Source organism: Callorhinus ursinus, unplaced genomic scaffold (assembly GCF_003265705.2).
Source record: "Callorhinus ursinus isolate GAN/ISIS: 27379988/994484 unplaced genomic scaffold, GSC_fseal_2.0 scaffold4, whole genome shotgun sequence".
Classification (NCBI taxonomy): Eukaryota; Metazoa; Chordata; class Mammalia; order Carnivora; family Otariidae; genus Callorhinus; species Callorhinus ursinus.
The window spans coordinates 44,530,060-44,543,629 of NW_027397066.1; the positions used below are offsets into that span (position 1 = coordinate 44,530,060).

A 13,570-nucleotide genomic window follows, 5' to 3' on the forward strand; every position below is an offset into this window, starting at 1 on the left:
GTGCCCTGTTCCTGACACAGAGCTTCAAAAACCTTTGGAATTTCCAAAGTGGGTTTCTAGAGCTTCAGGATAGGACTGGTCACCATAAATACCAACCTTGTGATTAAGAGGCTTGGAATTTTAGGCCAGCCTGACCTCTAGCAGGGAAGTAAGTCTGGAGACTGAATTCAGTCATGTGGCCAGCGATTTAATTAATCATGCCATAATCAATCATGTCAACAAAAACTTTGGCTTAGAAGAGCTTCCTAGTTGGTGAACACACTGACGAGCTGGGAGAATGACAGGCTCTGATTCCACAGAGACCTGGAGGTTCTGTATCTAGGACCCTCTCAGACCTTACCCCATGGGGATTTCCATTTGGTTGTTTCTGAGTTCTATCTTTTTTTTAAGATTTTATTTTTTTATTTGAGAGAGAGAGAGCACAAGAGGAGGGAGGGTCAGAAGGCAAAGAAGACTCCCCACTGAGCAGGGAGCCCAATGCAGGACTCTATCCCGGGGCTCCAGGATCATGACCTGAGCCGAAGGCAGACGCTTAACCAACTGAGCCACCCAGGCACCCTGAGTTCTATTTTTCATAATAAAACTGTCTCCTAGGGGCGCCTGGGTGGCTCAGTTGTTAAGCGTCTGCCTTCAGCTCAGGTCATGATCCCAGGGTCCTGGTATCTCCCTCCCCCACTCCCCCTGCTTGTGTTCCCTCTCTCACTGTGTCTCTGTCAAATAAATAAATAAAATCTTAAAAAAAAAAATAAAACACTGCCTCCTAAGTATAGGGCTTTCCTAAGTTCTACGAGTTGTTCTAGCAAATGATCAAACCCGAGAGGGTCATGACACCTCCTGAAGTTGTAGCCAGTCAGCTGGAAGGAGGCTAGCATCTCAATAAGGGCAGTGTTATAGAAGATTGAGCCCTTATAGCTGCAGAGTCTAATGCTGGCTAACTCCAGGTATGAGCGTCAGAAATGAATTGCAGTATACCAGTTGGGATAGAAAGAAACATTAACAGAAACTAAATGCTTCTCTTTCCTTAAAATATGCTAAATTTAGGGATTTCCACACTGCCACCCTCCAATATGATATCTTATTGTCTAGCACTAACTACTCAAAATTTCCACAGAACATCTAATCTCTAAATATTTCTATTTCCCAGAAGTAGGACATATGCCTGAGCCTAGAACTGATAGTTTTAGTCACTTAGATAAAATGTTATAAATTCAGATTCTGCTGAAATAAGGTTTGCCAAAGTTTACCTTCGACTTGTGCTCTCCACTGGGGTGAGGGTGGGGGAAGGGCTTGGGCACGGAAGGAGTTAAGTCTAGTTACAAAAAGGCAACCAGAGGGATCCTTATGGTGTTGGAACTGGGGAGTATCTTGACCTTGATGGTGGAGACATGAACTTACAAGGTGATAAAATTATTAGAGAACCTAATAAACACATATACACACTCAACAGTGAGTACAAGTATTAACAGGAACTCTGAATCAGAGTGAACTGTATCAGTGTAATATCCTTGATTATTAAGGTATATTATTAACAAAACGTTACCATTGGAGAAAACTGGACCAAGTGTGAAATGGAACTCTAGTATTTCTTTTTTTTTTTTTTTAAAGATTTTATTTATTTATTTGAGAGAGAGAATGAGAGAGAGAGCACGAGAGGGAAGAGGGTCAGAGGGAGAAGCAGACTCCCTGCAGAGCAGGGAGCCCGACATGGGACTCGATCCCGGGACTCCAGGATCATGACCTGAGCCGAAGGCAGTCGCTTAACCAACTGAGCCACCCAGGCGCCCCTGGAACTCTAGTATTTCTAAAAACTGCATGTGAATCTACATTTATCTCAATAAAAATTTCAATTTTAAAAAACATAACTTATAGGTAGCCTTATGTGGTTCCAAAGTACAACCTGTCATTTAAGGTATTGATATTTCTAAAAGCTAAACTTCATTCTAGTCTCACTGTGCAAACATGTCCTTAAAATAAGATCTAGTCCTATCCTAATGTAAATCTCCACATACCTATTGCTGCATAGGCTTATGGGCCCCCTAACCACCTCACCTTTTGCCTCACTGGTCTATTAATAATAACCAATGTGTAGTTTTATCTAGTTTTACAATAACCATTACAAGCAACTGTACAGACAACAGTAACACACACACACAAATTTTTTTTTAAATAATGTCCCAGGGCACCTGGGTGGCACAGTCGGTTGTGTCCGACTGTTGGTTTCGGCTGGGGTCTGATCTCATGGTCGTGACATTGAGCTCCTTATGGGGCTCCATGCTCTGCTTGAGTTTCTCTCTCTCCCTCTGGCCCTCCACCTCTCTCTCAAATAAATAAATAAATCTTAAAAAAAAAATGTCCCAGTGTATAGGAAAGTACAGCAGGAGTGAAAGAATACTACCACAGCATTGTGATACTTCAACACTGCAATCCAACATGTGCATGAGGAAGAGCTTTCCCCAAACTACAAACAGCTGACTTGTAAACATTCTATACAGTACTACCCTATGATAAATGCATGTTACATTTACCACACTAAGCACCATCAGTTCCTTTAAATGTTTATTATCTGTCTGCTGTTAACAACTCAACATGAAAATTGCTAAGACCACTTAATCTTAAGGTCTTTTATCTATTTATGTATACCGCAATAAGGATCATTCTCAGTTACAATGAGGATCAAATGAAAAAGAGATGTAAGAGCTCTTTGTCAAGCATAAAATTAAGAAAGACATTATAAAATTGAGTCTAAAAATGCTATCATATTCCTGCTCCCAAACAGAGAATACTGTGCCTTGGAACTTAAGGCAGAATACTTCCAAGATTTTGAAAGTGAATCCTACAAAGACATTTTAAAATTTGGTTAAAGATGACAAATGTTCTTGGCTAAGAGGTTACAGTTGTTTTTTTTTTTCTAAAGGTTGTTTACTTTAGAGGGGGAGGAGGGGCTGAGGGAGAGGGAAAGAGAGTCTCAAGCAGACTCCATACTGAGCACAGAGCCCCATGTGGGACTCGATCTCACAACCCTGAGATCACAACCTGAGCTGAAACCAAAAGAGTCAAATGCTCAACCGACTGTGCCACCCAGGTGCCCCTAGGCTACGGTTATGACGCTGGAATCCAACCTTACTAGTTTTTCAGTATAATCTTCAACTGCAAAAGTAAATTTGAGGGCGCCTGGGTGGCTCAGATGGTTAAGCGTCTGCCTTCGGCTCAGGTCATGATCCCAGAGTCCTGGGATCGAGTCCCGCATCGGGCTCCCTGCTCCTTGGGAGCCTGCTTCTCCCTCTGCCTCTCTCTCTCTCTCTGTGTCTCTCATGAATAAATAAATAAAATCTTAAAAAAAAAAAAGTAAATTTGAGTTCTGTGAACAGCAAATTTAAGCTGCTATTCTCTTTGTTTTCTGACAGAGATACCATACCAAGATACCGTAAGTACAGCCTCAGAAGAGGTGGGCGGCTCCAAAGCACCACAAAGTATCACTGTGGCAGGTACAGGGTCCAAATTGTTTAAAAAATGTTTTAGGGGCAACTGGGTGGCTCAGTCAGTTGAGTATTGGACTCCTGATCTCAGCTCAGGTCTTGATCTCAGGGTGGTGAGTTCAAGTCCTGCGTAGGGTTCCACATTGGGAGTGGAGCCTACTTAAAAAAGAAAAAAAAAATTTTAGGCTAACATATACCAGTTTAAGTAGATACACCAAGACTCTCCACATTTGTAAATATCCAATGAAGATACCTATTGATGAAAAGCAGCTAAATTATCTTACCAATACTGGAGATTAGTCTGCCTTTAACTTTTTTAATATCTTATTTGAATATGAACATAAGAAGAAATTTTGACCCTCATATTGAAATTATTGTAATCTCAGTGCGTTATGTCAATCCAGGTTGTTTTAAATGAATGATATTTAAATAAGATTTATCTGTAAGTTTGTATAATTGTAAATCAAATTGATTTATAGGTAATCATATTCCTTTAGAAGATGCTAAAAATCATTTACAGATTGTAACAGTGAGCGACACAGAGGCTGGAAAACACTGGTGTGACAATGAGGTCAGAGCGCTTATACACATATGGTCTGATGAAAAAATTAAGCAAATGCTTGAAAGGGCCACAAGAAACAAAGAAATATTTGAGGAAATTGCCAGAAGACTAATGCAGTTTGGAATAGACAGAGACTGGAAACAATGTCGTACCAAATACAAAAATTTAAAATATGAATACAGAGTTTTACAAAAGAAAAATGGCAACCCTCAAAGAAAAATGAGATTTTATGAAGAAGTTGACTGCATCCTAAGAGGACCAACTCTCAGAACTGCCAAATGGAAACATGGTAACCTTGAAATTGACTTTTTAAAATAAAAATTCTATTAAGTTTTTTCTTTGCATTGTAATGTAGCAAGAGATTCCTCAAAAATAAAATCCTTACACTATTGTATGTTCAAATGACCCAAAAAAATTATTATGAAGCACATACCTAATTTAAGAATTTCAATCTTTCCAAACCTTGTACCAAAACATTCTTAATTCTTAAACTCATTCTTCTTTATCTGCCCAACCACCACTTTAATGTTTTTACTTCAATGTACTCGAATGCTTGAAGATGAATATATTTTAAATGATGTCATATAATGATTCTTTTCCTGTGTTCTTTTGTTTTAAGAATTATTTGAAGGTCATACCAAAAACCCAAGAACTTTGAGCATCAAAAGAAAAGCACACGAAGATGGTAAGAGCCTGAGAAGTGCCACATTTTGGCACTGAAAAAAACTTGTTGCTTTTTCCTGATAAGAGACGTTTATTCCTGTCCTTGACAAATTAGACTAAATATATTGTTTATAAGCCGTGAGAGCAAAAAATGCTGAGCAGTGATTTCTTTTATAGCTTATTAAAAGTAACAGAGTAAATGGAAACTTTCCCAGAGTCAGAAATTTCTCCACAACTGTCCATTCATCATGAGCCTTTAAATTACAATTTACAGTGATTGCTATCAGAAGACTGGGATGGAAAAGGAAAAAAACCCACAAAGTAATCAGTTCTGAATTTTAGTTTTCTCCAAAGGTGTTAGTAATGAGTACAGCATTTTAGCAATCCTACAAATAACTCAACCTAATTATGTAAGCCATAATTCCAAATTGACTCATTACAGATATCAGAAAAGGTAATACAACATAGTAGAGCAAAGAGAAGAATAAAAATGCAGAACAGAAGAAAAAGCACTGAACTGAAACTCAGAAAACCTGAGCTGCAGTCTCTCTCTCTAACCCCAAGAACTCAACGCAGAGCAAATCACTACATCTCTGTGGCTCTTTAGGATAATTCAATTTAAGCATTTTATGATTTATAATCTATCCAATTATTTTGAGTATACACAAGTAGTTGAAGAGCTTAATTTTTACAAAATGAACACACCCATGAAACTACCACTCAAATCAAGATATAAAACATTACACCAGCACCCTTCAGGCCTCCCAGTCATAATCATCTTCCTAACCTCTATAAAGGTTATGATTATTCTGACTTCTATCACCACAAATTTGGAATCATACAAGATGTTCTTACTTTTTTGGTATGTGTTCTTTAATGTCATGCTTCTTTCACTCAACACTGTGAGATTCAACCATGCTATTACTTGTAGTAGGAGCTTGCTCTTTTTCACTGTAGAATATTCCATTATGTGAATATACATACCACTACTTTAACCATTCCACTGTTGGACATTTCCATTATTTCCAGATGGGGGCTATTATAAATAACGCTATAAAAATTCTTGTGCATGTCTTCCAGTAAACATATGTATGCATTTCTGTAGAGTATACACCCAAGAGTGGGAGGGAGGGTCATGGGGTATGCATATATCCAGGTACAGTTCTAAGCACTTTACATATACTAATGCATTTACTTCCTATCACAACTCTATGATGTGGGTGCTATCATTATATCCAATTTTTAGAGGAGGAAATGGAGGCACAGAGAAGTCTGTGCTCTTGAGCCAGCTGGCTAATGTTGCCTCTCTGTGAGGTCCAGGGACCGTATCTGCCCTGGGCAGTACATATTCCTAGTACTGGCCACAGTGTCTTATGTAAACGTAATAGGAGCTAAACAAATATTTTTTGAATAAAGTATTAGATAATAACAGGAACATCCCTATCCTCAACAAGCCTTATTATATCTCAAGTGAACTGAAAATTTTATTCTCCATTTTTGGACCTAAAGTGCAAGTCAGATGAGTTATCCCGACTTTTGCCATCTTTAATGCTCTATAGTGTATATGCTATTGAAAAGGAAAATTGCTAAATTGCTAACCACACAAAAGTATCACTCCCAACCCCCTGGATTTTGCCCGTTGAACCTTTAAATACATAAGTCTAGTCCAACAGATGAGAAAACAGACTCAAAAGTTAGGAGACTTGCCCAAGATCAAACTGATGTTGGAAAACTGGCACTAGGTTTCAAGTCTTATGTTAAGGAGCTATTTCCAATTTTGACCAGAATGACAAAGCAGTAGTACTCTGAAACTCTTTTGGGGATAGATAAGTCCTGCTTCAAACTAATGCAAAAAGCAAAGTTATAGATAATAGCATAACTTGGAAGAATTGAAAATACTTATGATTTAAAATTGAGAATCATTAAATTACAAAAGTAACTGAATTAAAAAGTCTTTCAAAGCCCAAGACTGGTACAATTAGCAAGGACAGTTTTAACATAAGTCACTTCCCCAACCAAGGGTATAGAAAACACTATAGAAATGGGACGTATTTGGTCATTATTACTAAGAGATGAAAATCAAAATAAAGTTATCCCCAGCCTTAAATTTGGCAACTCCAAGCAAGTTCTCTGATAACCTACTCCTGTGTACTCCAACAAACTTAAATGAAGACAACTGGAAACTAATTCCATAGAGGTTGTCTGAAGGCATCTCTTTCTCACAAGTACCTTTCTAGCGGTAATATTATATACTCTATTTACAGGACCAGTGTCTGTATCTCTTAAGAAAACTGCTCCTGAGATCACTGCAAATAGGTTTCCTCAAAGCATAACAGAACGAAAAGATTCTACAGAATGTTTCTACAGAAAGAAAACCCCCTACATGATCCAACTTCATCAGGTAAAGATCAAAATTTTTAGAAGTATGAAAATGTTTATCAGTTGCAGGTTCAATTCCTAACCCAGGGAAATAATAATTCACTTCTGGGGTGGGCATTTTCATCTCCTAATTAACCAAGGAAAGGCTAACTAGTTGATTCATGAGATAAATCTATGAAATTTTAATAATTCCTTTTATGGAATCTTCAAAATATGTCCATGTCATTCTAGTCTCCAAAAAATCCTGCCTGTAGTTGAAACGTGAAGATTTCTGATCTAAAAAGGTGTGTGTGGTTTGTTCAGAACTCTGCAAACCACTGAACCAAAGTTTTTAGGACTTAAAAAGCATGTGGTGATTATATGTATCTGTCGTGAACATGCATACACACAGAGTTTGCATCTAAAGAGCTCACTGAAAATGTTAAATTCCCCAACAGAAAGTAGAGCTATGGAATAAATCTCCAAATCACCAGAACTACTAGAAAGAAGTACTTCTGAATGAACCCATCTGGATTAAGCATCCAGTGCGTGACTATCTAGTAATTGGTGTTCTATTTGTATTTAAATGAAATATATAATATAACTTTCAGGTACTCTATTATCCCTGAGGTGAGACTAAATTTTTTATTTATTTTTATTTTTTAAAAAGATTTTATTTATTTGACAGAGAGAGAGAGCACAAGCAGGGGGAGCGGCAGGCAGAGGGAAAGGGAGAAGCAGGCTTCCCACTGCGCAGGGAGCCCGATGTGGGGCTCGATCCCAGGACCCTGGGACCACGACCTAAGCCAAAGGCAGACGCTCAACTACTGAGCCACCCACGCGCCTGAGAGTAAATTTTTTAGATCAGATTATACCTAAGACAAATACAATGCAAAAGTGATAGCAATCTCACCTTCTAGATTCCATGTTTTAGGAAGATAATGTGTAAGAGGTAAATTCCTTTATCAAAAAGAAAAAAAACCCCAACAGAATCCTGTTACTATTGTTTTAAAACAACTAAGTATTGAGTGGAAAGAGGTGAGGAGATAGAGACTTCTGCAACAGACCACCACTTACAAGTGTACAGCGCATTTAACTAACTGTACTGTGTATTAAGTTAAGACAACTTATCTAGGTATCCAGTTTTAACATTCCTTGATTCAATGCCATAGAAAAACATTAGTTTTTAATCTCTGAACCCTACGGACTAGTTCAGAGTAGCAGAAGATTTTTATCTTCGAGACATTAGGGAATTTCATCATTCTTCCAATCAAATCAGTTCCTCTAAAGGGTTAGGACTTTTGCTAATTCAAAATTTTTAATTGGATGAATTTATGGGAGAGAACCAGTCTTCTCAGTGCACCTTAATGATTCTATGTCTACAAAACGAAAATCTTAAACAAATAGTTTTCCATTAATACATTCGTTCCCCAGAAACTACTGGGTTCCTTGTCGCTGTTATTGAAGGTCAATTTTCAAAACCAGTTTAACAAAGACTTATTTCAGATGAGCAGCCTCAGAGAATCCATTTATTATTGCTGTTATCATATAATTACATTTTTATTGCTCCTATCTTGCACTTTCCAATCCTTCTTTCATATAAAAGCAACTACAGAAAAGTGCATGTAGCTAGAAATCAAGTTGTATTCATTAAACAAACAAACAAAACAAACCGTTTTTCCTCCGGCACGTATTTAAAGGAGAGACTGAAGATTCTCTTCCCTTCACAGAATATCCAAAATAACTTATCCTAAGAATGTTATAAACTAATGTTGTTCTGAACTACCATATAAGTAGATTTTAGTTTGTTCTTGGATTATATATCTAATCTTCTCAAAAAATGTGCAGTATTTTAAAACAAGATCTCTTTTAGGGTCAACCCACAATTATCCAGGACCAGAGTCATTCAAGTTAAAAATATTCTTTTTGATTCAACCCAGACTCTAAGTTACTCTCAGCTCTTTAAAGAAGTACATAAGACGTAAAACTAAAGTATTTGCCACTCTGAAAAGATCAAAAAGACTACTTGCAATCCAAGTTTGGTGAGGGAAAGCAGATCATTTGGAATGCATTTATACTTGTAGCTCCCATATTGCTGATAAATGTTACTGCCAAGTTCCTTAAACTGTTCTAAAAGTTATTGCTGCAGTATTGCCTTAGGAAAACTTTGTAATACTTTCAGGGATAATGTCAAACCTACATTTATATCAAATGCCAGGTAATAAGAAATGGAAGGATCACGGAAGGCAAGTTATTTTTTAACTCAAAGGGATCTACCAATTTTTCCAAAAATCAGTATGTATCTAGTCATACAGGAACTGCTCCCCTTTCCCTCTTTTAAATAAGTGAGTTACTTTTTGGCATCTTCTTACTACAACCTTTTCCTTCATTATCTGAAATCCGTGACTCTTTTGCAGATACACTATTTCCTGTGACTGGTTTATTTTCAGTTAGTTTGTATGAGAACTACAACCGGGACTTCCTTTTGAATACCAACTAGCTGTATTTCCTGGGGTTTGAACTCTAGAATCCCTAAATTCTCATAACTATGACTACGTTCACATCTACAATTTGCTCAAAAGCTCTGCCCTTGCAAACAAAAGCTTGTGGTGGTCGAAGGCTCCGCGAGAACACCTCAAGGTGTTGTAGGTCCTGGACCAGCAGCCACCCCACACAAACCTTCACAAAAGCAGCTCCAGGCTCTGCAAGATTAAAACGGGCAAGTAGTGGGAGAAGTCCCGATTCGGCCAACCCTAGCGAACCGGAGCCTTACAAATTGGCCAGACTCATGAGGGGTGCACACAACCGGAGAAGGGGGGGAAAGCCCCTAAAGAGCATCAAGGGTTTAGGGGGAGAAGCAAGTCCAGGGATGCAAGGTGGTGCCCGCGCACGCCTTGGCAACCTAGTTGATGCCACAAGCAGTTATCAATCCAAGCAATAGAGGTCGGTCTCCAGGCCCTCAGGCGCACAGGAGATCGCTAACTCGGGCCGCGGGAAAACGGCTGGGGCTGAAGGAGAGAGAAGCACACGCGCCGCCACCCCCACCCCTCAGCCGGTTGCTCACCGGTGCTGCAGCCCCACGAGTCCCAGAGTGATCACATGCGGCACATCTAGCTGCGTGGGCCACTCTCCTGAGGCGATGCACCCGAATACGCCACATTCCTCTCGGATTCCCAACTCCTCCAGCTCCATGTCGCTGCCGAAAACACGTGGAGAGACCTGCCGCCGCAGCAGGGGCCTGACCACCAACCCGCTGTCCGCTCGGCCCGTACGCCTCAGAGGCTCGCTTCCTTCCCCAGCCGCTCGACCCTCGCTACTGCGGCGGCGCGCGCTTTCCCAAAGCAAGCGTGATTAGCGCTCCCCCGCTGCACACCCTGCCCCGCCCCCTCAGGGTGCACCAATGAGCGAGGAGGGAGGGAGAGGCTCCGTGGCTGAGAGGAGGAGTCACAGAGACCCCTGGGGTGGAGCTAGTCCTCCGCCGGATCCCTATGGGAAACTACTTTTTCTACACATGGAAATCTCCGTTATTTTCTAACACCTAAGACTGGGGTGATGAGAGTAGTAGTGTTAACGTCATTTCTGTCCCAGAGGATGTAAACTTTGTATGGCCCTCCTCAAATGCTTTCCCCCGGCCGTCACCACTTGGTACGCTCCAACCTATGAACCGCTCTCGCAGCGGAGAAAGTAGCGGGTCAGCGAGCCTCTGTAGAATCGGGAGTGGCCGCCAGTGCGCGCCACTTTTCGCCTCTTCTGGAACAGCGCCCGCGCACAGGAGTGAAGGGAACGTCCTGTGTCTCTGCGCCTGCGCGGCGGGAAGCCTCGCGGGTAGAGCTAGCTCGCAGAATCGAAGTTGCTCTTGGGCGGCAGGGACCTCCGGGGTTCGGTGGCGGCTGTGTTGAAAGCGGAGGGCGCGTGTGGGCGCTCAGGAATACTAGGCCTGGCCGGGGGTGTGTCTGCGGGTCGCCTTCCCTCCCCCGCCACGTGAGCCTCTGACCACTCCTCTTTTCCAGAGTCTTGCCAGTCTTCCCAGCGCGGCCGCTGCCCCCAGCCCACGCAGGATAATGGCGACAGCTGAGGGTGAGTAACAGGCATCCCCAGGAATCTGCCGGGGACTCCCTGCCCTCCACGGTCTTCCAGCCGCCGCCTCCTTGCCTGGAGGTTGCGGGCTCGCCGCCGACACCTGCGCGCCCCGTGCGGCCCTGCTGGCAACCTCCTCCCGGGCTGTGCCTGGTCTCCTTGCTGCCGCCCGTCTAGGCCGCAGGGCGGACCGACACGTGGCCCGGGCACAGCTAAGCGAGGCGTAGGAAACCCAGCGCTCCCGGGTCTCGCCGAACTTTCTGAAATAATCGGAACTGGCTCTGGATTGGGGAAAAGAAAGTAGAGGAAGAGGATGATTAGAAAGAGAAATGGCCAGGGGTTGGAGAGGTGCCTGGAAATCATATTGGTAATAGTTATTGCAAAACAATCACAGGAACATATGTGTGGATTCGTCTAAGTCTTGTTTTTCCTATTAAGTAAATAGCCTGCTATTTCCGGAACATTAATATTTGAACCTATTGAAAAATTTACTTTTGGGGGGGTCCAGATTTTTTTCTTTACATTTTCTTGTTGTTATGTTAATCACCATACATTACATCATTAGTTTTTGATGTAGTGTTCTATGATTCATTGTGTATAACACCCAGTGCTCCACGCAGAACGTGCCCTCTTTTAATACCCATCACCAGGCTAACCCCTCCCCCCACCCTTGGGTCCAGATTTTATGTGTTTTATGGTGTTGATGCCATGATGACTTTGAAGAGCTCCAGAAGTACCAGGCAAAAAGTTGCCTTGATTCACTTTACATTTATCCTATTTACATAATCTTTTTATTTACGAGTGATTAGGTGCTCAGAAAAGATCACTTGTGACATTTATGCTGATAAAACAAACTTTTTTTTCCCCACACATCCAATTTCTAAATTTATGGTGAACCAAATTGCTTGTGTTGGCTGATAAGTACATCGTCTTCCACACAGAAAAACTGAATTTAGGTAAAATATTATAGACTTAATATAATATAGATATCTCTCCTTTTGCTAAAGTGCTTAAAAGCCACATGGCTGTCCTTAGGATAAAATGGAAACACTATCAACATGAGGTCTGAAGAATGAATAGTGAAATGCAAGGGAAGGAAACGGGTCTGGGGAGAGCATGTCAAAAGCCTGGGAGTGGGATATAGAAATTCAGTTACACAAGATAGAGTTCTGGAAAGGGAATAGAGAAATCTGAAGTTGGAGCACTAAGCTGAGGCTCTAACTTGAGGGGCCTTTTAAACCTTGTCAGTAAGTCAGGATATTACAATAGGATGGGAATTCATCCTATAGGTACCTTGCAGCAGTAACTATTAAACTGAATTATAACTGTTTGTTTAATGGTCACCTACCCTAGCTGGTGATCTGAGCACTGCTCATTTCTCCTGCCATTCTTTTCTACTCTGTAGCTGCTGCCCTCCCTCTGCTGCCCAATAGCAGTGCGCACACACACACACCTGCTCCAACCATCCTGAAGTTCTGCCATGCACTGTTACCCCATGGTCTTTTTTCACCACCATTATTAAACCCTTTCCCTCTTCTGGCTAAATATTCATCCTGCCTCAGATCTCAACCTCAACCTCGCTTTGTTTCAGACTTCCTTCTCCGGTGTCTAGACTAGGTTAGGTGGGCCTGCTATGAATGTGTGATCCTGTAGTCTGTGTATATCTCACATCATACTTACTTTGATGTCCTGTTTAATTTTAGCTTCCCTCAGACTCAGGTTGCTTGAGAGCAGGAACTCTGTCTTGTTTACTGGTATATCCCTAGTGTACCTGGCACACGGACCCTAAAAAATGCCAATACTGAGAATGAGTCCATGTTCTAGGAGCATGAGGGGTGATTTCTCCCCTTGGAAATTTTAAGTCCTTAAACTTCTGTTATCTCTGATCTTCATCTAAATCATTCTTTCTAATGACTATTTTTTTTTTAGTCTGTGACCTGCATCAAATTGGATTCCCTTGTCTTTCCTCACAATTTCCCACATCTGTTAGTGTGGAGAAAGGATTAACACTGGGGAGTAGGGAAGAAAGATTAAGAAATAGAGGTGCTTGGAAATGGGCTAACTTAAGTGGGTGGGGGTGCCTCCCCTTGCACTTTAAAAAAGTCAAGAAACCCTTCAGGCTGAACTTTCCCATTTTGCCTGTCATGCCAGATGGAAGTCACAAAAAATAAGCATTTTTTTCCTCTACAAGCTAGTTTATTGTATTATGAATATATATACGAAAATGCTATTCTATTAACTTAATGTAAATTAGTCCTACTTCAGTTCTGCTATAGAGAGGCAGGGTTGATAGTGGAAAGAGAAAAGAATATGATATCAGAAGATACAGGATTTTGTCTGGCTCTGCCATTTCTGAACTGCATGGCTTCTACCTTTTTGATACTTAGTTTTCTAATCTACATTCGAGCCTTGAACAACATGGGTTTGAACTGCA

The 13,570-nt window shown here is 41.0% G+C and overlaps 2 protein-coding genes across 4 annotated transcripts in view; one reads left to right on the top strand and one right to left on the bottom strand.

Moving 5' to 3' along the window:
- The window catches only part of PPAT (phosphoribosyl pyrophosphate amidotransferase), a 36,400-nt gene extending 26,005 nt beyond the window's left edge, over positions 1-10,395 (bottom strand). The window contains exon 1 of the mRNA XM_025887561.2: positions 10,124-10,395. Coding sequence (XP_025743346.1) covers positions 10,124-10,251 — 128 coding nt within the window. The 5' untranslated portion in view covers positions 10,252-10,395. The remainder of the gene's footprint in view (positions 1-10,123) is intronic.
- PAICS (phosphoribosylaminoimidazole carboxylase and phosphoribosylaminoimidazolesuccinocarboxamide synthase) overlaps positions 1-13,570 on the top strand; it is a 55,128-nt gene that overhangs the window by 13,410 nt on the left and 28,148 nt on the right. Inside the window, exons 4-8 of one of the 3 annotated variants that reach the window (XM_073891717.1) lie at positions 3,405-3,485; positions 3,956-4,327; positions 4,658-4,723; positions 6,966-7,102; positions 11,070-11,136. In XM_073891717.1, the coding sequence (XP_073747818.1) occupies positions 3,405-3,485; positions 3,956-4,327; positions 4,658-4,723; positions 6,966-7,102; positions 11,070-11,136 (723 nt within the window). Of the gene's footprint in view, positions 1-3,404; positions 3,486-3,955; positions 4,328-4,657; positions 4,724-6,965; positions 7,103-10,566; positions 10,834-11,069; positions 11,137-13,570 lie in introns of those variants that run through there. The other 2 variants (XM_073891718.1, XM_073891719.1) reach the window with 2 other exon arrangements.